The sequence below is a fragment of the Phyllostomus discolor genome, chromosome 2 (assembly GCF_004126475.2).
Source record: "Phyllostomus discolor isolate MPI-MPIP mPhyDis1 chromosome 2, mPhyDis1.pri.v3, whole genome shotgun sequence".
NCBI classification, from domain to species: Eukaryota; Metazoa; Chordata; class Mammalia; order Chiroptera; family Phyllostomidae; genus Phyllostomus; species Phyllostomus discolor.
This window is the reverse complement of record NC_040904.2, coordinates 337,651-363,473: the sequence shown is the minus strand read 5'-3', so window position 1 is coordinate 363,473 and position 25,823 is coordinate 337,651. Positions and strand designations below refer to the sequence as shown.

General features: G+C 64.0%; 1 protein-coding gene across 3 annotated transcripts in view; it reads left to right on the top strand.

Annotated features, from left to right (window-relative positions):
- The window catches only part of GRIK1 (glutamate ionotropic receptor kainate type subunit 1), a 171,114-nt gene that overhangs the window by 137,139 nt on the left and 8,152 nt on the right, over positions 1-25,823 (top strand). For all 3 annotated transcript variants that reach the window (XM_036017398.1, XM_028503948.2, XM_028503949.2), the window contains 5 exons: positions 31-254; positions 5,364-5,482; positions 9,439-9,656; positions 17,810-18,035; positions 20,742-20,995. In XM_036017398.1, coding sequence (XP_035873291.1) covers positions 31-254; positions 5,364-5,482; positions 9,439-9,656; positions 17,810-18,035; positions 20,742-20,995 — 1,041 coding nt within the window. The remainder of the gene's footprint in view (positions 1-30; positions 255-5,363; positions 5,483-9,438; positions 9,657-17,809; positions 18,036-20,741; positions 20,996-25,823) is intronic.

The following is a 25,823-nucleotide window of genomic DNA, read 5'->3' as shown; positions in this document are numbered from 1 at the left end:
AAGACAGTGACCTCGAACTTGCTCTTGCAGAGGGCGGACCTGGCGGTGGCTCCCCTGACCATCACGTACGTGCGGGAGACCGCCATCGACTTCTCCAAGCCCTTCATGACGCTGGGCATCGGCATCCTCTACCGGAAGCCCAACGGCACCAACCCGGGCATCTTCTCCTTCCTCAGCCCCCTGTCTCCGGACGTCTGGGTGTACGTGCTCCTGGCCTGCCTGGGGGTCAGCTGCGTGCTCTTCGTGATCTCGAGGTGAGTGTGCGCGCTGCCGGGCCATGGCGCAGAGTGGGGCCGGTCTCCGGGCGGCCCGTGTGCTCGCAAGGCCAACGCGGGCTGAGGACTCGGGGGTGGCCTTTCGGTTTTGCCTGGTGGTCTGCTCTGCTCTGTCCTGTCGGCCCCGCTCACCAAAGCCCCTCTGTGAGCGGACACCTTCTAGCTCTCCACAAAGGTGCCTTTAAAAGACAATAAGGAGATGATTTTACATAAACTGCACCAGCATTTGAAGCAAGACAGAATGGTGATTTGTGCATGTCCTGTGCTGGGTTAGGTCACAGCAGAGGCGGTGGTTCCACTAATGAACCTGAAACGTTTCAGCAAGAAGAGCACAGCCGTGCCCACGTGGCCGAGCCCCGGGGTACTCTATCCAGCAAAGCAGAATCAAGTCAGCTAGGGACTGTTGTAGCAAGGAAGGAGCCCTGGACTCAAGCTGTGGAATTCTCGGGAACAGAGAAAAACGCTCTGCAGTGGTCGTCAGCTCTACTTGAAAAGCACCAGAGAAGCGAGGGGACCCCGGAGGTGACCAGGACGGGGCACACGACTTCCGCTCAGAGCCGGGCGGCCCGCACCCCAGTCCCCGCGGCGCCGGTGCTGCGCCGGGCCCCTGCTCTGAGGGTGGGTGCAGCCACCCTGCTCCGCGCAGCCCCTCCAGGGCCTGATGCCTCCTCTCGGGAGACCGAGTTTGCTCAGTGCCTCCGACGCCGAGTCCAAGGCGGCTGCTTCATCTCTCTGCTGACCTCACACCCGACGCCCGTAGATGAACCGTGTGAAAAACACAAATTGCTTTTGTGTGTCCCCTGCTCGTGTTCCGTCTTTTCCATCTTCCCACAGAACTCGGCGAACTTCTCCCTGATCAACTTTTGTTCTCCCTCCAGGAACGTCTGAGGGACATGTTTCTCATGCCCGCCCCGTACCGCTGTTCACTGTCTGGTTCTGATTGATGCCGGGTAGCCCTCTCCCCGGTGCAGTTAGGAAGAAAGGTTAGAGAAACTACCCAGGCCGGAAGGGCAGACGCAGGTGAACCAGTGAGACAGGGCCCCCCCACCCCCCACTCATGGGAGTGTGTGCACGCACACACCCCAAGTTCCTCTCCACGCCCGTCACAGCGTGCCGGCGCCCGACCCCAGACCATGTCCCGGGTTCAGCCACATGCTGAGGCCCGTCTGCAGGAAGACCAAAGCTCCGCCCCCACCGCCTCCTCTCGGGACGTGACCCGGTGACAGTGACGCAGTAATGACACCGTCTGAAGGCCGAGGCTCTGAGCCATTGGCTCTCGGTGAGGAGAGGGTCTGTCTCCCAGGGGAAACAGCTGGCCGTGTTCCGGAACCACGTTTTGGTGGTCACACCCGAGTCTGAGGCGGGTCCTGGTGTCCGTGGGTGGCGCCCAGGGAAGCTGCTCCCCACCCCGAGGCACTGGACGGTGCGCCCCACAACCAGGAGTGGCCCCCAGTGCCGGGACGCCGCGCTGTCAGCAGCTGAAGACGTTGATTTGAATGTCAGATTTCCAGTGACAGGCCGGCCGCTCCCCCCCCCCCCCCCCCCCCCCCGGCGCTCACGCCTCCTTACTGGCCCTGGGATGAGGTCCGTGCGGCCCTAGAAGTGACGGCAAAGGTGGCGACCCTCCCCTCCGACAGTGCACGGAGATCGCGGGCGGCCTCTCGCTCCCTGTCTCTGTGCCGACCACCCTGGGGGCTGGGGGGGCACGAGGGACAGTCAGCGACGCCCTCAGGGCCGCTGAGAGGCAAGCAGCCCCCCCCCCCCCCCCGCGCACTGGCGAGGGAGGACCCCGCCGCTGGCCTCACGGCCCGGCCGCAGCCAGTGGGGAAGGCCCCTCAGCGGCGCCCACCAAGTGCGGAGGGTCCCCGGCCCCTGCGGTGCCTCTGAGCGGCCCGAGCTTCATCCTCAAGATGCGTCCACACGGTGGGATGCCCAGCGGCTCTCCCGCCGCGTTCTCTCTGCTGCCCCCGAGCTCCGGGCGGCCCAGGCCCCACGTTCTCCGGCGGCGGTGGGTCGGTCGCTGTTCCGAAAGCAGCCTCCCGCAGGCAGACAGCACGTCCTCATTGCTCCCCGCCCCCCGCCGGCACCTCACCCTCTGCCTCCGCCCCCGGCCACACCCCCTCTCCGCTCGGGTCTCGGGGAAGCGGGGCGTCGGCACCGGCGCAGACTGGGGGCAGCGCAGCGAGGCAGGGGACTGCCCGACCCTGAACTCGGCCGCCCCGCACGGCCGGCTCCGGTGTGCGATGGCTCCTGCGAGGAGCTCCACGGCCTGCAAAGCTGGCGGCGACGCCGAGGCGGGAGAGCTGCCTCGGGACCACCTTTCTGTCCAGAGAGGCTCCGCCCGCCTGCCCTTTCCGAGGGGAGAAGAAGCCTGTCCCTGCGCGGGCCAACGGGCTCTCAGACCGACGCCCAGAAACCGTTCCTAACCTGAGCTGAACCTGTGACGTGCGGCCCCCCGGCCCAAACTGAGGGCAGCCCCATGACATCCCCAGTGCTCTGTCTTGGCGCGGGGCCGGTCAGCGGTCTGCTCCGTGCTGGGCGTCTTTTCACACTGTCTTTTGAAAACTATTTAAGGCCAGAAATTGTGTCTACCATGAACACACTATTTAAATGGACTAAAAATGCAGGTCTACTGCCTGCTTATGATTTATACTGTGTGACGTTTGTCTCCTTAAAGATAAGCAGTTTTTAGGTTGACCCCTGGCCAGAACAAGAAAGCAAGAGCCCTCGGCCTGCAAGGCCAAGGCTGTAGCGGAGCCCAGCCGTGTCCTCAGGAGTCAGAGCTTCCTCTCCCTTGAGAGACGGGCGGCAGCTCACTGTCCCCCCGGACGCCCGGTTCCCGGCCTCAGCCGTCGTGGGGGCTCCTCACCAGAGGTCCCTCGGCGAGGTCTCCGTTTTGTACCTCCGTGCAAGCGGCAGCGGGCTCCTGTGAGTGCACACGCACAGTGAGTCTCCACATTGCAACACAACGAAAATCCTTCTTACGCGGTGCCGACAGATCCTGAGCGCGTGCGTCCCCTCCTCTGTCGTTTCACCCAGGGCCCAGGACCCACGGGGTCTCGGGAAGGGCGTGCTTGGCCCTCTCCCCACACTCCCCACCACCACCCGTCTCCCTGCAGACGTGAGGGATTTCCAGATGCTCACGTCCAGGCCCCAGGCAGGTGCTTTGCAAACGAGAAACCCGCACCTTAAAGGACAGCATTCTGTGGCCGTTTAAAACCCCTCAGTCCACACGTGCCACAAGCCCCTCGAGAGTCCCGGAGAGACAGAGAGCCCTCGACCTCTGCGGGGCAGGCGGGATCGCGCTGCTGTTCGGACGGCTGTCCCTCGGGCCTCTGAAAACCAGACAAGCTGTTTGCTCACGACGGCGGAGTAACGAAACGCTGAAAAAGGCCACGCTCAAAGCAGCGCCCAGCGAGTACCGTGGTGAGCCCGCCGGTCGGGGCTGCCGTGGGCAGGAACTCGAGGATGCTGGCGGGTGGCGGGCGTGCTCAGGAAGACCGCTGCTCTTGGATGTGTGAGCCTCCAATCTGTCACAATTACCGTGTTTAAACGATCGCGCAGGCAGCGGTGGCGGAGCCTGAGTGACGGCATCTTCGCTCCGCACGTTGCAGCAATTAGCAGGGTCATTAGCACTGGTATTCATTTCTCCGGCTCAGCCAACTGGTCTGCTCACGAGAGCGTGTAAATTCACAACGCAGTTACGTTGCCGAAACAGTCATTAGCACGCAGGGGCATGGCGTGGCGTGAGCATCCCGGGAGCCTCCCCCTGTGCACTGCAGCCGTGGGGGAGGGGCAGGGGGCGGGCCCCATTGCTGCGGGAGAAGCCGAGCCCTCCCCCCACCCCCAACCCCGGGGCTCAGTGAGAAGCAGCTGAGCCTCTGGGAGGAGCTGGGGGCAGTGGCTGTGCATGGGGGGGGGGACCCTCTGCAGTGTCCTCGTCCAAGAAGCCCAGCGCGCCCGCCTCTGGCTGCCGACAAGGGTGACTGTTCCCCTTGTGGCTGCAGAACACGCCGTGGTCCCCCTGGGCATGGGGGGGGGTTGTCGGCGTTACTCCAAGGCGCCTGCTTGTGGGTCAGGGACGCAGTGCCACGGGGCTGAGCTGCCTGCACTGCAGGCCGCGTTCTAGGTCATCCCCGCGTCACTCACTCCGTGGAGCATCTGCTGACGTCTCTCGGGGAAATAAGTGCCCGCTGGCAAGACGACCCCAAAACCACCACGGAGCAGGGACGTTCTCTGGGCTGTCGAAGTCAGACAGATGCTCAGGGGATAGAGGAAACCCAGACCCTAGGAAGTTCCCAGGCTTTTATTTTAACACGCGTCGCAAGTGCCTGGACTCCCCCTTCCTCACAGACGAGCAGACTGAGGCGCAACGTCCTGCCCGGGGCTGGCCCGCAGGCGGCCAGAGCTCGTCCCCGGGGACAGCCGACGTGGAAACGAGGACGAGCGGCCTGGGACTGTGCGGTCAGCCGCGCCGGCCCTGCGTCCGGCAGACACACTCCGAGGTGCAAGCCTGTCTCCTCGTTCAGGGGTCGTGATCTTCGTTTCCACAGCCGGCCCCAGAACGCTGGTGCTCCGACCTCTAGCCTTCTCTCCGGTGACTCTGCCCAGCCTTGGGGCTCCCCGGACGCCCCAGGAGCTCGCTAGGCCACAGACGCCCCTGTCACGCTTGCGCCCGCAGGTGTCCGCGGGGGCCGCCACCCCTCATTCTCGCGCCTCCCCCCCAGCAGGTGTCTCGACACCGAGGGAGGGGCAACGAGAGGTGTCGTGGGCTTCGCCCCCCCGAGGGGTAAATACCCGGGATGAGCGACCCTTTCTCCACTGTCCGTTAGCCGCCCGGTGGAAGGAAAACGAGTCGGAATTCGGTAGAACCCGGGACACAGAGATCTGAGGACCTAGAAGTGAGAAGTTTGGTGAATGTCGCGTCTGGGGCCCCCTCGCAGTTTCCCCGCCAAAACCCCTCGTCTGCGACCGTGGCCTGCGGTCCGGGCCCGGGGCCTTCCGCGGTGACCGCTGGGTGCTCCGCTCTGCACCGCCCAGCGGGGTCCCCCTCCGACGCTGACCGGCTGTCTCTGTTGGCTGCCGCAGGTTCACCCCCTACGAGTGGCACAGCCCGCACCCCTGCAGCCCCAACGCGGACATGGTGGAGAACCGCTTCACGCTGCTGAACAGCTTCTGGTTCGGAGTTGGGGCTCTCCTGCAGCAAGGTACCCCGGCTGCCCCGAGCCCCGCCCCGTGCCCCTTCCGGAGCCCCGCCCCGCCCCACGCCCCGCCCCGCCCCTCAGTCTGCGGTCTGCAGTCTGCGGACGGACGGCCCCTCGTGCTGGTCAGCTCCACCACGGGGGGGCAGAGGGCCAGGCCACCCCAGGAATGCGGAACCGTCCCACACGGGGCGGAGACAGAGCAGGGGCCTGGGCGGGACCGGTCTGCTGGGTGTGAGGGGTGGGGCTGCCGTGAGGCAGCGAACAGGAGCTTTCCTGGGGGGGAGGGGGGGAGGGGGAGGGGGGCGGGGGGGGCGGACCTCAGGTGCCCAGGAAACTGCTCACCGGCCCGCACAGGGGGAGGCCCCCCTTTTCCTGTCCACCCGACAGAGTGGAACCGGGGTCCTCTGCGAGTGGAGCTGGCCGCACTCTTCCTGAGCCGTCAGCTGCTGACCGCTGCGGCCAGCCAGCCCTGCTGGGACTCGTGGGGGCTCCCAGGCTGCTGCCCACCAGCTCCCTCCCCCCCCCCAGTAACCATAGCGACGGGAAAGTGCCGGGGGCAGGGGGCTGGGACTCCAGCCACAGAAGTAAATGCACTAGATTTTACACACTGGGTAGCGTGGGGGCGGGGGAGTGATTGTGTTGAGCAGGCGGCAGTGAGCTCCGTTAAGCTTTGGAGAAGTCTAGCCGTTTTACAGATTCTCCTCCGCTTCAGTCACAGCGTCCAGTGTAGAAAACCCTCCCCCGGTGAAACGCATTCACCTAAGAAAGTCTCAGTGCGGCCCAGCGTGAGCATCCGCGGAGCTGGCTGTGCGCCTCGAGGGACGTGGCGGCGGGGCCCTCGGGCGGAGTGGGTGCTGCCCGCGTGTGGCTGGGGCTGGGCCGTGCGGGGCTGTTACACGACTTGCAACGTGAGTGTCGCACGTCTGCAAGCCAGAGGGGGAACGAGCCTGTCTGGTGCGGAAACACCAGATCACACCAGATCGCGCCAGGCAGCGCAGCCGAGTTCACGCAGGCGCGGCCGGGCAGGCGCGGACCCCGCCCCCGGGTTCCCTGGTGCCCCCGGGTTCCCAGAGGGCGCGTGCACGACGGCGGGGAGCTGGGCCACGGATCCCGCCGGAAACCCCGCTGGAAGCCACACGCCGCGGCGCCTGCTTTCGGGGCCTTTATCTAGAGCGCAGCAGTAGCTTTCGGAGTGTGAAGGGGACCGCCCCTTCCCTCCGCGGGTCGCCCGCGCCACCGGGTAGAAAATCACAGCCCGGGGCGTCCCCGAGTGCGCCGAGCACTGTGACCGCCCCCGAACTCCTCTCCCCGCTCCCGCCTGCCTGGAGTTTACCGCCACCCACCGCAAACCGCGGCGCCCAGGGCCCGCCGGAGACCGATCCCTTGGGTACACGGCAGTCAGCCGCAGTCAGGCTCTGATTGTTCCTCCGGAAGCGGAGAAACGTTACCAGGCGACCCAGACTCCGCCGAGGGACACCGGCGGTGCTGGTGGCTGCCGGTCCGTCTGTCCTCGTGTGCACAGCACGGGGCGGGCCGGGCCGTCTGTCCTCACGCGCGGGGCTGGGCCGGCCAGCGCACCCTGCACCCGCTGCTGCGCTGCCCCCTGCTGGCCGAGCCTGTCCCTGTCCTCCGTGGGCGGCCCGCCCCTTCCATTTCTGACTGAGCTGGAGGGTCGCAGCCTGGGCGACGTCTGCGCCGGGGGTGGCTGTGACGCCGGCGCCCCCCACAGAGACGCCGGCCAGTGCCGTCTCGCGTCCCCCATACTTTCCAGCGACCTCCCACTCCGCGGTCACTGTCCCCGTGACTTCACCCTCCCGAGCTCTGAACGCAGACAAACCGTCCCCACTGGGGAAGCCGCTTCTGAGCACGTCAGTGGGTGTTAAGGGTCACGGAAGTCAAAAAATGCGTGAAAATAAGGAACACGATGAAATGTCCAGAAATGTAATGTACCCCCTGTACCAAGGGGGGGAAATGTATCTGAATGGCTTTCTGCTCATTACTTTCACATCCCCAAGACGGTTGTACCCAAAAGTGCAAACGTGTACTAGTTTAAGTGTGGTCGATGAGAGTTCATATTATTTCTATTACGTCAGTTGGCTATCCGTCCGTCTGTCCGGTTTTACTGTCCATATAGTGCTAGGAGCTACACAGGTAGTAACCCTAAACCCTTACTGTCTTACAAGCCCATGCGAACAGCATGAGGGTGAAGTTGCCGCAGGAAACCCACACCTATAAGCTGAGAAAATGCATCTGCCACCTCTGCTGCCCCGTCCCGTGGCTGTTCTATGAAACACATGGCCCTTCAATGACAACTGACTACAGACCTAAAGGAGTCTCACGCCCACGAGGCTGCTGGATCAATGGGGGGGGGGGGGGCAGGCAGAGGCCTTGGGTGGTAAACACCCCCCCAGGCCCGTGAATCCTGTTGAACCACAAGATTAAAACAACAGGAACAAACTCTCTCACCCAAGCGTCGGGGGCAGCTCCGTGGAAACAGCTACGAATCTCAGTGACACGCACACCCAATCCAAACCGCAGAAAGACCAAGGAAGGAGACAAAAGCGCAGGGAAGCCTCTTACCTCGTTAAAGAGAGCGCGGCACAAACCCCACTCACAGCACGAGGACACACCCGAGAATTCAGAGCCTCTGTCCACCTGCATCTGCTCACCAAGAGCCCGGGGCTGCTCTTGATTTCACGAGCAATATGTGTGTGTGTGTCTGTAGATTAAATGTGAGCATAAACTCATTTATCAGCAGAAAGCTAAACTCCGACCTCCTCCTCTCTCTTAAACCATGAACAACGAGACTCTGAAACACACGATCGGAACAGTGAAAGAATTCTTCAGATCTGGGTTCTTAAACTCTGAGTGTTTTAAACGGTCCCGGAAACGCTGCCTCTAGGTCCAGGGGGAACGCGAAGCACCGAACCGACGGCAAGTCCCAGGCGAGTGGAGGAGCCAGACACACGCCCCCACACGCCCGGGTGTCACTGGAGCGAGCTCGGTGCGCCCCCCCCCCCCGCCCCTCGTAAATCTCCTCCTGGGTTCGCGAGGCCCGGCAGCCCCGTCTGAGCACAGGGTTCGAGCTCGAGGATCATCGCAGCTGCCTGTCCTCTCCAGGAGCCCAGGCTGCACACCCTGTCTTCCCGGAGAAAGGCTTTCTGGGTAAGCACTTCCCGTGCCTCTGTCCGTCCTTTCGCAAATAATCGGGAGTCACCTGAGGTCTCCAAATCTACGCCTGTACCAGGAAGGGCCCCTTTCACCTGGGAAACGGCCAGTCTTTGAAGTGTAACTGAGAAGTAATACTTAATGGAAGGACAAAACTACGCCTTTTCAGTGAATATATTTCCCAATCAAATCATCTACATCAGAAAAACTAATTTTGACTATAAAATAACATAAAACAGTAAAAATCGCCTCATGGGCTCCCGAGTCTGCCTGCGCCTCTCTCACCGCATCTGCAAGGCCCCAGTGTTCCGCGGGGGGGTGCGCGCAGGGTCGCAGGACACGCTCACCTGCGGGAAGGCTCTCGCCTCCGTTCACCGGAAACGGAACCGGCAGCGCGGCGAAGCCAGCGCGGTCCTGCCGAGGCCGGAGCCCTGTCCCTCCATGTCCGGCAGCGATGACAGGCTGGGAGTGGGGATCAGCTTGTTGGCCAGAACAAAGCGGCTAAATTACCTCCACAAACCGGGGACGCCGGTTATCTCAGGGTTGGAACCGTCGATGCCAGTACGTTGCACTTGAGGCAGAGCAGGGACTGATGATAAAAGATCCCGCAAACTCAGCTTCATTTTCCTAAAAACAATAATGCTCCCATTTTACCTGCACCCCAGGGAGCGAGTCCATGGTGGAGCCACAGTCTCGAGGCCACGAAAGGGCACTGTCCCCCCAGACTAGGTCGGGCCGCGCCTTCCCTTCCCCGCCCGCCCCGTCTGACCCCTGCTCTGTGACCCCCGCAGGGTCGGAGCTGATGCCCAGGGCCCTGTCCACCAGGATCGTCGGGGGCATCTGGTGGTTCTTCACCCTCATCGTCATCTCGTCCTACACGGCCAACCTGGCCGCCTTCCTGACGGTGGAGAGGATGGAGTCGCCCATCGATTCCGCGGACGACCTGGCGAAGCAGACCAGGATCGAGTACGGGGCGGTGCGGGACGGCTCCACCATGACCTTCTTCAAGGTAGGACGCCCACGGGTACCCTGGGCGGTGACCGCGTGCTGGGGGCGGGGCGTGCGGACGGAACGGGTCTGTCTTGCAGCGGGAACGTTTTAATGGCGCAGGCCGGTTGCCAGGGAGCCGTGCGCCCCCGCGGCCGGCGCGCAGCCGTTTCTCTGGTCCCTCCGCGCCGCGCACCACGTAGCCCCAGGTCGGCGACGCAGCGTCTGCATACCCTCCCTCGCCGCTAGGCCAGAAACAAACAAACGACAAAAAACCAAAACTGAGCCCCGTCTGAGGCCCACGAATGGATCGCTCATGCTCGGAACGCCCCGAATAAAGACCTTCTCCGGGAAGGCGGGCCGCCAGGGGCCGTGAGCACCGAAGTTGTGTTCGTTCTGTTCCGCGCTTGATGGGACCAAACCAGGATCGGCGGGGTGTCCCCGCGGGAGTTTGTTTGGAGAAGTGACACCAAGGTCATCCCGGGGGGCCCCATCCTATGCTGCACCGGCCCTGGCACGGCCGCGGCCCGGCGCGGGAACCCCGTTCGAGTCCCTGGTCTCGGCCCCCGGGTCTCTGCCTGGCGTGTGGGACGAACCCACGTGCTGGTAATGCCGAGTCTCAGATCCTGCCGCTCCCGCGGGTGAAAGGGGGTTTCAACAGACCCGGGGAGGGCTGGAGCCGCACCCCACCTCCGAGGCCCCCCACTTCAGCCCGGCACTTTGCGTGTGGGGAGAACACAGCCCGCACCGTCTGCTCAGAGTCGCACGCGTGGTCGGTGACAGACGGGCGGGAACCTTCCTGAGGAGGGGACGGTGACAAACTCGGGGGGGTGGGGGCGGACAGCCCCTGTAGCCAAAAGAAACTGTAAGTACACCTCTGTCGAGAGACCCGAAGTGCCAAAAACAAAGCCGTCCCCAAGGACCGAGTGGGGACGACCTCAGACAACTGTTGGTGTAGAAACGAGACACCAGGGGCAAGAGAAGGGGCGGTTTCTTGGTGCGGCAGCAGCAGCAGCAGCTCACCCAACAGGCGTCACCTGGGCGGGAAGTTCGGCTTCAACAATCGTTGACAAAAACTCCTTTGAGAGTGAACTACGCCAGGAGGTTTATTTAAAAAAGCAGAATATGGTAAAAGAAAAAAAGGTAGGATTTGGTTTTTGTCTGTGTTAAGCAGGTGACCTTCACACATTTTTTTCGTTTTAAGAAATCTGTCACTGATTCCGTGAGCGCGAAGAAGCGCGGTGACTTTCCTCCCCCGACAAGCGTTGTGAGGACAATGACACCAGCTGCTTGGCCGGCCGAGCTCCTGACGCTCCGACGGCCCAGAAGTCGATGCTGCGAAGTCAGCCGCGCGACCCCCAGCTGGGGCTCATCGCGACACTCGTCGGAAGCCGGGAAGCCGCCTGCAAGGCGGACAGGACACGGGGACGCGCAAGGGAGCGGCGGGCGCGTCGGAGGAAACGTCGGCGGTGACGCAGCTCGTCCGCTCGCACCAGAAAGTTCTGTCGCGTCAGGAGAAGGAGACGGGCAGGCGGGGGCGGGGAGGACGCGAGTGCCTCCTGCTCGGAACAGACGCGGGAGAGGCGGCGGCCGGCCCCCTGCGTGCCCCCCGCGCGTCCCCCGGCCCTGCGCGGGGCGGCCCTGCCCCCGTGCCCCTGTGCCCGTCCGGGGGGCTGGCTCCGGGGGCCCTGGGTGCCCACTGCCACTGTCACCCACTGCCGCGCGTTTTCCGAGCGGGCCCTCATTTCCTGGTGCCCCCGGCGCCCTCGGGTCACCGAGAAACGCGGGGACAGGCACCTGGGGCGCGTGGGGGGGGAGCACGTGAGGGCAGGCCCAGGATGACCGTGGGCACGGCTGCCCGCACGGCCCTGACTCGGGGCCACGCCCAGCTCCGGGCACCGCGTGCGCACAACCCCCTCTCGTCCTCCCACGGCCCGCGGGGTGCGCGCCGACAGGGCCCCCGCCCACTGTGCGGTGAGGAGTGGGGCGCGGCCCCCTCAGAACCTGCCCAAGTGAGCAGAACTGGCCGTGGAAAAGCCAGGACTCAGTCCGGCCTCAGAAAGTTCTAGAAGGTGGGCTCCTGGAGGGGAGACCATGGGTCTGTTCTGCCGGCCACGACGTTCCCGGACCCTGAACCAGAGTCTGGCCCGCGGTCGGCACCCAGACGGCGTTTCCAGAAGATGAACCACCGCGCTGGTGAGCTCGGAGACCAGGAACTCCGTCGCGGGCAGGCGGGGGTGGGCAGGTGTCTGTCCGCCGCCCGGGTCGGCGGTGACCACACGGCAGGCCGCGCACTCCCACAGCGCCCCCTGGAGGCCAGGCCGCGGCCGGGGCGCCGGGCCCGGCAGGCGGGGCCGCTCCCAGGCCACGGGGGCGGGGCGGGGCCCAGGAGGACAGGCAGGCCCATGGAAACTGCCGGAGCCGCGAACAAACAGGACTACGGGCCCCTCCCACTGGCCTCCGTGACGCCCCTAGTGAACAGCTGTCTCCTGGAAGATGTGGCCGGGAAAGCGCTGGCCAAGATGTCAGTCAAAACCCACTGACCTCTCTCTGGAGAGTCTTGCGGGGTGTGTCCTCAGAGTCCGCATCCGGGACACTGGGTTTTCAACCCGAAATAAAAACAAAATTCAGTTTTAAAAAATAGCTCAGATGAGGCCCCCCTCTCCCTGTGTGCATCCGGGGCAGCCCGGCCGGGTCGGGGCCAAGGCCGCGGCGGGGGCTTCCTGCACAGGCCCGCCCGTGTGCGGGTCCCGGGGACCCTGCAGACTCGGGGAGCCAGGGTGGTGCGCCCCAGCCTCAGCCCCCCGACGCTCACGAGGCCTGTCGGACGCCGGGACTCCAACCCACGCTGTCCACAGAGAGAAGGGCGGCTCGGGGTCCCGGGGCCCCCGCCCCTCGGCAGGGGACGCGCGTTAACCTCGAGCTCCCCTCGAGGCCGGCGGCCCCCGGAGTCCGCGGGCCGTGGATGATGCAGCCCGTGCGGTCAGAGGACGCCGTCGCCCCGGGAGACCAGCAGCACGGGCTGGGCTGAAGAGGCGGAGCGTTTCCACCGCGGTCCGGGAAGCCGTTGCGGGGGGGAGGGGGGGGGGGGCGCCGGTTCCCCATGTCCCACCGTTAACGAGTCAATGAGTTCTCTGAAGCCAGCGTGTTCCCATCTCAGGACTCCAGGAGACTGCATTTAAGAGAAAGTTCCGCAAACTTCCTTCTGTGGTTGTTCCGGGAAGAGTATCAGTCAACAGCACGATTCGAATTCTCCTGGCCTCTCAGCTCTGCGGGGGGCTGCCTGGGGGCCTCCCGCTGTCCCCAGAGCCGGACCTCCCTGGGGGGGGCAGGCCGGGGCTCGGCCGTCAGCCGAGGGGCAGGCCATGGCCCCTCACCTCACTCAGCTGCACTGGTTCTCCCAGGCTCCCCGGAGCCCAGGGCCCCCGGCCGGCACTGGGGGGGTGGGGGGAGGAGGGATAACCCGTGTGCAGGACCCGAAGACCTGACAGCACCAGAGACGAGGGCCTGGACCTGAGCGGTCTGCGCCCATGGGACTGGCAGCCTCGGCGGGTGCGTCCAGGGTCGCGGGAGGCGCACTGGCTGCGGGGTCGTCGTGGGAGAAACCCCTCCCGGGAGAACGGGCCCTGTGGCGAGTCCTGCCGGACGGCAGCCGGAAGCTCACATGGGTTAGGTCACAGGTCAGCCTGCAGTGACGTGATGGGGGGGTGGGGGGTTACAGTCCCAGCAGGCGTGTGGCTGCCGGCCTCCCCTGCGTGGGGACTTGGGGCAGCTGCGGGACTCGGGCTGTCTCGCCTCGACAGCCTCCTCCAGGGAGGGGCTAGGTGCCGGCGACCACCCAGAAGACGTTTGAGGGAAGTCCCTGAGCACGTGGGGGGCGGGGGGAAGAGCCCCGCGGGGGTGGGGGGCGGGTCTCAGGCGGAGACAGACACTGAAGGAAGCCCGGGATGCCAGGTGGTTTGCACACCTTCTGCGTGAGGCGGCGCCGTTCGCTAAGGCCTGTCACTTGTGTGCCCAATGTCAGCCGGCTGCACCATCGGTGTCTGCCGTGTGACGCCCCGCAGGGCAAAGTGTGTGTGGCTGGGGAGGAGCCCTCCAGGTCAGCTGAAGTCGACCGAATTCGAAGCCCAGAGCGTCATCAGTGACGGACCGACCCTCGCCCCCGAGAGGGAAACTCCAGAAATGTCTCAGCCGAGCCGTCCGACCCACCCGAGCCGTCCGACCCACGGGGGAGACTGTTCAAAGGGGCAGGTGCCCCTTTGACCTTGGACGGTCTGCGAACGTCCTTCTCTCAGCTCAAGGCCAGAGCACACCGGCTGTGGCGGTGACCTCACGCGCGTGTGAGAGACAGCCTGGGAGCTGCGACCGCCGTTCCCGGCAGTTCCTCCTGCGCGGTGGGCTCTGCGTGTTAGGGCGTGTTTGAAAGCGCTGTGGGAACTGTCGTCATTTAACGACATGATAGGCACTCGTGTGTGTTAGAGGAAATGCCCACCCCGGAGGAATCTGCTTCCCAAGTCCGGACTTCTGCAGAGTGACTTCCACGTCTTTGGCTGGTAGGAAGGTCTTCTCAAATCAGAAGATTTTAAAGTGACGGTATATTGAAGACTTTTCAGTGTAATGGTTTCTGGTATTTTATTTGTTCGATACGGATATATTTACCATATTTGTAAGATCATTTTTGATATGACGACAAAGATCAAATATCAGCAATTCGCCCAGGGTGTATGTGTGGGGGGGTGGGGGATCAAGGGGATAATTGAAAAGAAGCGAGTGGACGTGGATCCGTGTGCATAAACAGGAGCCCTCCCACGCGCCGGTCTGCAGGAGGACTGTGCGGTCGCTCATCGGCTGCAGGTGGGTGTGCGTCTCCCGTGCACGAGCCTCGCGCCCCGGCCGAGCGGACAGTGCAACGGACAGTGCGTGTCCGAGTGAAGACGGGCGCTGAGGGGCGACGCGGGAGACGGAGCCCTGGCAGACGCGGGGCCACGCGAGCTGCAGGGTTTCCGCACTCTCCCTGCCGCACCTGCCGCACCTGCAGCCCCGCAGCCGAAGAGGACAGGCCACGCGCCGTGCAGACCGCCGTCGGGGAGACAGACACGAACGGTGGCCGTGCTGCCACCCCAGTTCCAGCTGCTGGACCTCCTGACACACCAACACACCGTCTACTTTTTTGTCTGAACGAGCGTGAGCTGCACGAAGCCGTGTGACCCGTTCCCGCGGGTCCTGGGGTGACCGTGAGCAGCCCGGCGGCTCCAGCTGCTGCGGAAGAGGCCACAGTGGCCACTGCAGCTGTCGCTCAGGGACGTGGCTGGTCCGGTGGACACGAGAACCACGGCCCCAGTGGGACGCCCCGTGCGCGGGGACGCATGGCTGACCCCTCTTGGGCCAGGTCCCGGCTGCACCGCTTCTCCGTGGCGCTGCTGCTTCCTTGTCTGCGGAGAAGAAACTGCAGCGACGTCCTCCCCGCGGGAGCCACGTGGAGATGAAGTGAGCTAACACACACACGGGGCTGGGAGCAGCGCCGGCACTCAGCCACGCGGCAGGGGCACCGTCACGGCCGCTGGCGGTCAGCAGATTGGTTGCAGGGGCCCACGGACACGCTGCACAGTGCCCCCGGGTGCGGGTCCTGCAGGCGTCGTGGGGAAAGGAGAAACAAGCCGTGGTCATCCAGCGACACTTCCTCACAACAGGTTTTAGATGAAACATCACTCACCCTTCGCCAGTAACGTCCTCCAGCATCGGCACAGCCACATAATCAAGTTTAGACAGACAGAATGAGTTCGTCTCCACGTGATGCCCTCCCAGGATTAAAAAAAAAGCTGATGATTTCGGATTTAAGAAACGAGGCCTTTTCAGTTCCAGTCACTTCGGCCGAGAAGCTCAGAGTACCTGACGAGTATTCTCATTAACCTCTGACGCCCACAACGGAACCAGAGGCGGCCACTGTCCTATTGTTTAAGTTCGCATCATTGAGGGCCACGCGGCTGAAACCACAGCAGCAGCAGAAGGGAAAACCTTCCGGACGGCCCTTCAGAGAGTTTGCTTGGACTTTTCCCACTCATGACGCTTTCCCACGAAGTATGCTCCTGTTTTTAAGGAGTCCTAAGTTTTGTATTAAACGTGGAAAATCTATTCAAGAAGAAGAAAATCTAATTTAACTCCCCCCAGACAGTACGTTTGGACCTAACAGAAAGCAGACAGTACAGACACGGCGTGAAGCGGACAGAGCTCAGGGCCGAGGCGGGAGGTGGTGTGGACCTGCCCCGACTCCCTCACTGACCGGGGCAGCCTCCCGCCCTGAGGTGGGCGCCACGTCGCCCACTCGAAACGCCAGCCTGCTGGGTGGACGTCCTTCAGTGACTCTCGCCCGACCACGGTGCCCCGGCAGGTCTCCAGGGGCAGAAACCCCCACCCCGGGAGCAGGGGCTGCCCACAGGCGTCCCTCACCGTGGGAACGCCGCTCCTTAGCTCCCTGCTGTGCCTTCCCAGGCACCCGGGCTGCCGACGGTCCCAGGCTCGGGGTGCCGTGGGCGGTGCGGGAAGACGCGGGATGGAGGCAGCAGGCGCCCTCTCTGACCCCCCGAGTCTGTGCGCCGCTGTCAGGTGGAGCGAGAGGGGCAGGAGAAGGTCCAAGGACCTGAGAAGTGTCCTCGTGCCTTCACCTGGACCCCATCCCCCACTGAGCCACAGCCTCCCCTCCAGGGGGGCCCTGCCCCCGCAGCTGCAGGAGCGGCCAGCCCCCCTCCCAGCACCTCCCGGAGCTCAGGCCTCCACGGCTCTGACCCCAGGCGGGAGGGGCGGGTGGGGCTGAGTTCCACACGTGGCTCCAGCCCCCAGAGCAGCGCCACCCGGAGTGTGGGTGACGCACACACCACCTGGCGTCCCAGGCCGTGACTCCGCCAGGAAAGACATGGGCTGTGACGGCGCGGAAGCCGTCTGGTGGCCCTGGGTCTGTGGGGCACCCGCTGTGTGGGCCGTGGGCGGCACGCCCTGTGTGCAGGTGACCTGCAGGGCTGTCCGGGCCCACCTGGGGTCGCATCTGCCAGAGCCGCATGCTGGCCGCTGCAGCAGGACCACAGGCAGGCCCACCTCGGGCTGAAGGGAGGGACAGCGGGCCACACAAGGGCCACCTCCGACAGGCTGGAGAGCAGGCCCGGGTCCGAGATGAGGCCCTCCATGGCCTCCACGGCCTCCGGTGCGGGAGGAACGAAACGGCCTCCTGGGCTTTGTCTCCTCGCCCGGAGCGCTCACCGCCACTGCCCCCCGGTGCTTGTGACGTTCATCGCAAGTACAGTAAAAACAGGGATGTTTCATGGGAAAGCCAGAGCAGGGTCTGAGCGACAGGGGCGACCGGGAGGGGCTAAGGACAGGTCCCCCTGCTCTCAAGGACGGACTTCCGGCTGAGCAGGAACGTGTGAAGATTAGGGGTGTGTTTTGATGGAGAGAGAAGCTAGCGAGGGAGTGCAGTAGATGGATGCGTGTGTGCTGTCCGTGGTGTAAGGGTAATTCATCCAGACAATGAGCGAGGGAAAAGACGAAAGCACAGAACACTCCAGAATAACATATTCAGCCTTCGTCACCTAGGAACTCGAGACCAAACACACAGGAGGCACAGGAGCACCTCCGGAAGAAGAGTCTTCTGATGGGAGTTCTCACCGGGAAGAGCCCTGCAGTCCGGTTTCCCGGGACGGGTGTGGGGTGGGGGGCAGAGGGAGCGTGGCACCCCCCCCTCCCTGCACCCCGGGGCCTCGCCAGCCTGGGTGGGTCAGGCCCGGGACTCGGCCGCCCTGCGAAGGGACAGGGGACGGGGCGATGGGAAAGGCAGCCACTGAGTCCAACCCAGGGGGCCCGGGGGCCTCAAGGACCCCCTCTGAGCACTGGGATTCCTCAGGCAGGTGCCCTCAGGGACGCGGCTCTTCCTCCCCCAGCTGACTCCCCACCGGGACCTCCAGCCCACGTCTCCCCAGCCGCCACCGTCTCTGTTTTCTCAGCAGCCCCCACGGCGCCAGCGAGCCCCTCCCTGCAGCAGAGGGGGCTCCTCCCAGGCCCACCAGCCGCCCGGGACCCTGCCTGCCGGCTTCCACCTGGGAACAGGGCGGCGCCCCTGCTGTGGGAGCCCCCGGGGGTGCGAGGCCCAGGGCGCATCTCTCAGCCCCTCCGCCCCTCTCCCCACAGAAGTCCAGGATCTCCACCTACGAGAGGATGTGGGCCTTCATGAGCAGCCGGCCACACACGGCCCTGGTGCAGAGCAGCGAGGAGGGCGTCCGGCGGGTGCTGGCCACCGACTACGCCCTGCTCATGGAGTCCACCAGCATCGAGTACGCCACGCAGCGGGACTGCAACCTCACGCAGATCGGGGGCCTCATCGACTCCAAGGGCTACGGCGTGGGGACGCCCATAGGTGAGGGGGCAGGCAGGGGCGGGCAGGGGCAGGAACGGCACGGGGGCCCCCACCCCGAGGGGCTCCCTGGCCGTGGGTGGCGGATGCCCACGAGATGCCAATGCAGAGGACGGGGCAGGCTCTGAACATGTGGCTCCCACACAGCCCAGCTAACGAGCCCTGAATCCCCATCTCTCCCAGGCTCTGCCGTGAGATACCTGCTGGAGTCCACAGGTTTTATTATTTTACCCCAAATACCTTTCAAAGGAATACCTTCTAATGAATTTTCTGGACATTATTTTCTTTACTACCTATATGTGTCTGTGTACTTTCCTACCTTAAAGTGTATTAAAGTACAATGAAATTAATTATGCAGACAGGTGAGGAAAGTTGAAGGGCTGTGTTTCCATGGCCACACCAGTAAAAACAAAGGTGCATCTTTCAGAGAACGCGGGTGCAGATTAAATTACCATCTGCTCAGGCCTCACGCCGGATCCGATCAGTGAGGAGAGACCCAAACGCTGCGGATCCCGCTGACCCGCCCACACTCGGACACGCGGGTTGGAAGCCGGAGAGCCCTCCCCGCCCCGGTTGGGAGGACGCGGGCTCAGGAACCTGCCCTGGAGGCTGCAGACCTGCGGTGCTCTCGAACCAGCACCCCGTGCAGGAGTGACTGGGGGGGGGGGGGGGGCAGACCCCAGCGAGCGCGTCCGTGGGGAGGCGGCTGCTGGACAGACGGACGGACTGGTGAGGGGCTCTTCTCCGACGCGCGGGCCGAGACCCGCCGCTCTGCGGGACAGCCCGTGTGCGACCCCTGCAGGTTCCCAGGGGCCGTGCGCGGGGTCGCGCCCAGGGCCGCTCGGGCCACCTCGGCAGGAACAGCGAAGCCTGACGCCGCAGCAGACTCGGACGTGAAGGACCCTCTGCTGCGGCCTCTGGTCCCGCCTGGCCGAGTCCACGCCGGCGCCAGGCCCTGCCCAGGGGGTCCGAGGTTGGCGGGGTCAGGGGTCACCACGCAGAAGGGCGGACTCTGCTTCCGAAGGGACCTCAGGGCAGGAGCCCGGCACAGGGGCCGAAAATGACCCTTCGAGGGAACGGGAGCGGGCGAGGCTTCCACGGGCTCCCAGGAGCCTGGACGGCCCACCGTCCCCGGAGACGCCTTGAACCAGGGACCCGACAGCCGGTCCGGAAGGAGCGCCCGCCCGCCGGGGGCCGCCTCGTCCCCGCCCTCCCCGGCGCTCCCGCGCGGGGGCGCTGCTGCTCGGGGCGCTGCTCTGGGGCGGCCGGAGCCTTCTACCCGGCCGCGCAGAGCCGCGCTCTCACCGAGAACCCGCGCCCCTCACGGGCGGGCCGCGGGCCGACTAGCACGCGCTCGGCTTTCCGTTCGAGTTGGACTCTGAGCCGACGGCGACTTCGGGGAAAAGGAAAACGAAACACAGCGCTGACTGCGAAGCGCCCGAACGCTCCGCTTCCCCGACGCGCACGCCGCACGGGGCGGGGGCGGGGCCTGAGGGGGCGGGGCGCGCACGAGGCGGGAACAGCGCCGCGGGCTCACTGGCTCCGCCCCGATTCCCGAGCCTGCCACTCACCAAGCCCCGCCCACTCCAAACTCAGGGGACTGCACTGCACGCGTCCCGGGGTTTCTTCTGGTTCTGAGACACCACATTTTTCTATTTGCTCTTTTTTTTTGCATTCTTCTGTTTCTACCAAGAATTTTAAAGCTTGCTAACAACAAGAGCGATTTTCCTACTGAGTAGAAGAAACACAAACAAAAACCCCCAGCACCCGAGGACAGACTGGGTGACTGAACTTTGCCACCGTTTCCCGCTTCCTTTGAACCCACGCAGGGGTCCCGGGTTAGGGAAGCCGCAGCTGCAGGCCAACGGTGGCGCTCTCTGACCCTACAGGTTCTGCACCATTATTTGAATATAAACTATAAATAATATCAATAGAGTCCTCACAAACTTTCCGAACAATGGGTTTGGTCAGACCTTCGACTTACTCAAAACCCGCTCTGAACGGTGCATTAACTGCCAGGTGCACTAGCTGGCACAGACGACCGGCTGCAGCCGACATCTGCCATTTCTCGGCGTCTCACGCAGTCGGGGTCTATTTCTCAACCTCGTCCCGATCCCACACAGACCAGAAGAGCCTGCGCAGTGCCAGCAGCCTGGGACCTGGGCCCCTCGAGCTGGGAGTCCCACTGTCCGGGTCCGTGAGCTCCTCGCCGTCCTGCTGGGCGGCTGGGGAAGGGCCAGAGCAGAGGGTGGTGTGGGGGGCACTGTGAGTCAGGGTTGGACCCCCGTGGCTGAGGCGGGCCATGGTCCACGCCCTGCACTGTGACGGACACTGGGGAGTGTCAGCTGCTCCCCGGGGGAAGAGGAGGTGACCGAGTGTCCTCTGGCCAGGCGGTCACAATATCAGACAGCCAGCAGCCTGGAAAGAGCAGAGCCTAAGCGACCAGACCTCCCCATGTGGGAAAGGACTCGTGACAAGCTCCCCAAAGCAGAGGTCTGCCCCCAAAGTCCCAGCTCAGCTTTCCTCACTTAAAAGGGACAGGGAGTTGGACTAGAATTCCTCCCAGCCCATCAGTGTCCTGTAGAGCACTGCCCCCCCCCACCCCCCTGCAGTGCCCTTGGCCTCCAGCATGCGGGCTGGGCTTCCCCTAAGACAGCCCCCTGCCCCTGCCTCAGGCCTCCTCCGACCTTGCGGTGACCTTGCCCGCAGGCTCGCCCTACCGGGACAAGATCACCATCGCCATCCTGCAGCTGCAGGAGCAGGGGAAGCTGCACATGATGAAGGAGAAGTGGTGGCGGGGCAGCGGCTGCCCGGAGGAGGACGGCAAGGAGGCCAGCGCCCTGGGCGTGGAGAACATCGGCGGCATCTTCATCGTCCTGGCCGCCGGGCTGGTCCTGTCCGTGTTCGTGGCCATCGGAGAGTTTGTGTACAAGTCGAGGCAGAACCACAGCGACGTGGAGCAGGTGAGTCCCTCTCTGCCAGACTGGGCGGGCGTCGGTCTGCAGTGTCTGTGCTGAGTCCAGGACACTCGCCCACGTCTGTGACGGGCTGTCGAGTCAGAGCCCAGAGCTCGCGAGCCCCTCCCAGGCGCTGCCGGACGTGCAGCCCAGCCTCTCACTTGGTGACGGGGACGGAGCGGCGCCATGCACACGGAGCCCGGCTTGTGGTCTTGGGGCAGCAGAGCGGGGGCCCAGACTCGCCGTCTCTCCCGGTCACGCACTCCTCAGACAGAGTGGGGAGAAACGAGCCCCAAACCGCAAAGACTCGGAGAGAAACGTTAGCGCCCCCAAGTGTGGGTGCGGAGCCCACACACTAGAGCAGGGCGATTTGTATAAAGGTGTCAACACAGTGTTTCCAAACTGAGCCTTCAACTCTATCGACATGTAATTACAAGAGATAGTTCACTAAAATTTTAAAAAAGATTTTATTTACTTATTTTTAGAGAGGGAAGGGAGGGAGAAAGAGAGAGAGAGGGAAACATCAGTGTGCAGTTGCTGGGGGCTGTGGCCTGCAACCCAGGCATGTGCCCTGACTGGGAATCGAACCTGCGACACTGTGGTTCTCAGCCCACACTCAAACCACGGAGCTACGCCAGCCAGAGTTCACTAAACTTTTTTGCCAGAAATAGGATAAGCAACCTGAAATGACAGTGAAGTGCATGAGAGGCCACTTCTCCAGATCACACTCAGGATCATGGCTGATTTCAACAGTCAACTGCTTTTGTTAGTTGTTTTCGATGGAAACCGGAGCTTACGCTCGTGTGAACACGGTAGTTGTGAGGAAAGCTCACTCCTTCGCACACGTGCTGGAACAGGCAGAATGCTGACTCGCACCCTCGCCCGGGCAGGAGGCCGCCCCTCACACCCAGAGGCGTTGCTGGAATTCTGAGACACGGGCTCTGAGCAGCGGGGCTGGTTTGACGCTCAGCTGTCAGACTGAAAACCCCCGGTAATTCAGGACGCAGGCCCCACGCCTGCGCTCTGCTTGGGGCCCTGCAAACACCGGGGCCGGTGCTGACGGCTGACCTCACGCCAGCCTCACCGCCTCCTTGACGCGGACCCTCCCCCTGGGGGGGCTCCCAGAGCCGGTCGGTCGAGTATGACCCGGCTTCACCGGGAACACGCTCCCCAGACGGCCAGGCAACCGTGAGGGGATTAGACGCCCCTTCCCGGGACCTTGTGGGAGGAACAATCTGTATCAGCAGGGAGGCCGGACCGCCTGCTCCGTGTGAGCTCTCAGTGTGCTGCTGCGTGTGTCGCCTCGTGCGGCTCGGTCCCCAGGGAGGAGCCTGTGTGTGTCGGGCTCCGGTGTGTTTCTCGCACCGCCGGCTTCGTTCCATCTGCACTTTCACCGGAACGCTCATTTCTGCGTCTGATTTACTCGTGTTTCCGCATTTCTCTTCTCACTTCTCTTGCACACAAGCCTTTTTGTCTCTCGCACGGGCTGCCGAGTGAGCAAACCCACCCACCCAACCCTACTCCTGGGACCACTGTGCCCACGGAGGTGGAACGTGGCAGATGGATGTGAGAGGAGAGGGGGACTCAGGCACAGCCCTCAGCTCACACCGTGTGACTGGCTCAAAGCAAGGGGCTCCCGCGGAGACTGTCCCTTGTGGCCGCCGCCACCGGTGCTCTCCGTGTCCGCGAAGCAGGGAGAGCCCGACTCCCCGTCCTTGTAGGACGGCGAAACCCGTGTGCGGTGGGCGTCCGGCTCAGCGTGCCGGAGACAGAGGGGGCACGAGGGGCCTGTGGCCCCCGAGACGTGAGTTTTCAGGATCTGCCAGACCATCAGCTTGTCTCAGTTCCGCCTTCGTGCATCCACGCTGAGCAGCTGTCTGCTCGTGAAAAAAAGGTAGATTCAGACTTTGAACAGCGCGAAGCGTGACGACGAGATGCTCGTCTGGGGACGTGTTTTCATCTTTGTGAGCCTTTTTCTCCGGTTCCCTCCGTTCTGTCCCAAGGGTTCTGTCGGGCCACATGTTTTCCAGTAACCTGAAGCCCTGTATTTTCATTGTGACTCCGTAGCAGTGTTAATTTTTAATTCAAATCCATTTCACTATTTGAAATGTGTTATTTAGACAAAGATTCAAAGATGTCTTAAAGACTCAAACATGTGCCCCAGGAAATGGGGATGAAACGAAACCCGGTGTCTCGGAAGACCACCAGCTAAGTTCGGCGCCACGCCGTCCAGACCCCTGGGCAGCGGTTCATGGACACCAGCCTTTCTAGTGACGTTGGCCAGCAGAGCCTGGCAGCCCCCTGCAGGTTCCGGGGCGGGTGCCTGCATCTCTGAGGACCCGCAGGTCTGTCCCTGCTGCCTGCTCTTCTGCGCCAACGCCGGGGCTCCTGAGCTAGGGGCGCACGCAGAGACCCCTCCCACTCGCCCGCTCTGCACGGAGAAGCGCCTCCCCCCACACACGCGGGGCCGTCCGTCCCCCACCAGCACAGACAGGGGCTCCAGTCCAGCCTTTCCTGAGCATCGCCGCAACCACGCTGGCCTCGCTGGCTGCTTGGCCACCGCCCGTTCCCTCCTCCCCACGGGCACGGGGAGGAGGGCGAGGGGGAGACCGCGGAGGAGGGAAGCCCCACCCACCGGCGCTGGGGCTCTCTGCAGATTCGTCCCCCAGCTGCACTCGCAGTGCGGAGTGCGTGGGTGGCAGCCCCGCCCACTCAGCCGGGGGGCGGGAGGCTGCCCACCTGGTTCCGGGGTGGGGGGGGGGGCTGTCTCCTCCCCACCGTGAGCAGGGCAGGGGTAGGCTTTTCATCTCCCCCCAAATCTGGATCAGCTGCCCTTTGTCTCCCTGAAGGGGCTCCTCCTGACGGGAAGCGATCCCTGAAACACAGTTCCCAGGGCAGGAAGGTCCGCCGGCACGATCACCGTGCGGCAGGAGAGGGGCCGGCCGGGGCGGTTGCCCAGCCTTGCTGTCCTCTCTGAACCCACGGGCTGCTGCGGAGGCCCCTCCCCCTCCCACGGGCGCGTGCTGTTCTGTGGTGGGAGCCACGTGCGGGCTGCCCTCAGTCGGCCCGCACAGTTTCACCGGCGGTGGAATCGGACGTTGGGTTAAATGTGGTTCATTTTCAGTTTTCAAATGTGTTGGTTCTGCACATAGAAATTACAGATCACAGAAGTTCTCATGCCCAAGGATTATCTAACAAACCGAAAATGCTGCCAAGAGTCCCAGGGACAAAGCGTGGGTCTCCACCGGCCCTTCCTCCCGAGTGTGACGAAGAGGCCAGTCAGAGAAATGGCCAACCCCCACACCCCCTGCCCCCGGGCGTTTCTGTGACTCTGTGCACTGGAAGCGACCGGATTCCGATGTTTATGCGTCTTTGTGTGGTCTTCAAAAAAGGCTTCACCTACGGCGTCACATTGGAGCCTTTCAAGACTCTTATTTCAGCTTTGCCACCCGGGATGTCGAGGTCAGAGCTGGCGACCTGGAGTCCGGGACTCTGGAGGCGGAGGAGGACTTCCTAGAGATTCTGAAGTCAGTCAGGGCTGAGGTGCGAGTCCCAGCGCAGCCACGTGCCGGGTGACTGTGCACATGCGAGGACCTTCCGGAGTCGTGGCTCCTTGCCGTGAAAAACCGGGACCCGGTTTCTAGGTCATACGGTGGAGGGAGCCTTTTCCAAAGTAGGTTCCGTTGGCAAGAGCTACTCCAACACACGCTCACGGTCAGGGAACCCCCGGAGCAGCACCCCGCTGGCCCCCACTGCTGGCGTCTCTGCGTGTGTCACAGCTCACCTGTGTGGCGTGGAGAGTTCCAACCGGGTGGAGAAGCACCCAGCGTTCCCCAGACTCACTGCATCACGGGATAGCCCCCCTGCCACCCCCGCCCCCCCCGCCCCGCAGCATCTCGGCAGACCAGCGCTCCGCTGCGCAGACCCCAGGGCGCGGGTGCGGAGTGACGGCCCCCACTGAGAGTCCAGACACCCGCCCCGCACTGCATGCTGATGCCACCCAATACATAACAGCGTTTTCATCCGGGGTGATCCTCACCTTCTCTGAGCCCCCCTTCCCCGTTTGTAAAGTGGAGGCGGTACATGGGCTCCTATTTGCCAGGAGCGTTAAGTCATCTAACGGCACCAAAATGAAACCACTGGCCAGAGCCCGGTCCCTCGGTCCCTCCGGGGAGCCGAGGGCTGCTCTCGGTCGTGCCGGCGGCGAGCACAGTTCGTCAGGCGTCTGAACACAGGCTGCTTGGGAGGCAGGCTTCCCGGTCCGGAGGGTCACACTGTCCCTCAGGCCCTGTTCCTCAAGGTCACACGGGTCTAGAAGCCCGTGGCCACTGCCCTGCGCCCAAGAGAAGGGCCCGAACTGGGACAGACGAGGCTCCGTGGCAGCGGCAGGGACGGCCCCCCTGGGGTTCTCACGTGACTGGGCCGGGGGCGGGGCGGCGGGGCGGCAAGGCCCAGGGGGCCCAGCGGGTCCCACTCCGCCGGCAACCAGCTCCTGCAGCCCCCTGCCCGCGGCGGGTTCCAGAGGCCAGGCGGCTGGGTCCGAGCGTGGGGAAAGCACACACTCAGCACTGGGCGCGCAGTGGGCCCTTCCAGGGAGCTGCACCCCTCCAAGACAGAACTGTCACTGCACTCCACCCACAAGCTCCGTGTCGGTGAGGGGGACAGGCCGGGCCCACTCCACATGGCCAGGCAGGTGGCTGGCCTCTCCTTGCCCACCCCCCTCTCCCGGGCGCCGCCACCAGGGGCCTCAGACCCGGTCCCAACCCCTTCTCCTCCTGCATCTCCTCCTGCCCTCAGACGGCCGGGCCCTCTGCCATGTGGATGACCACGGACC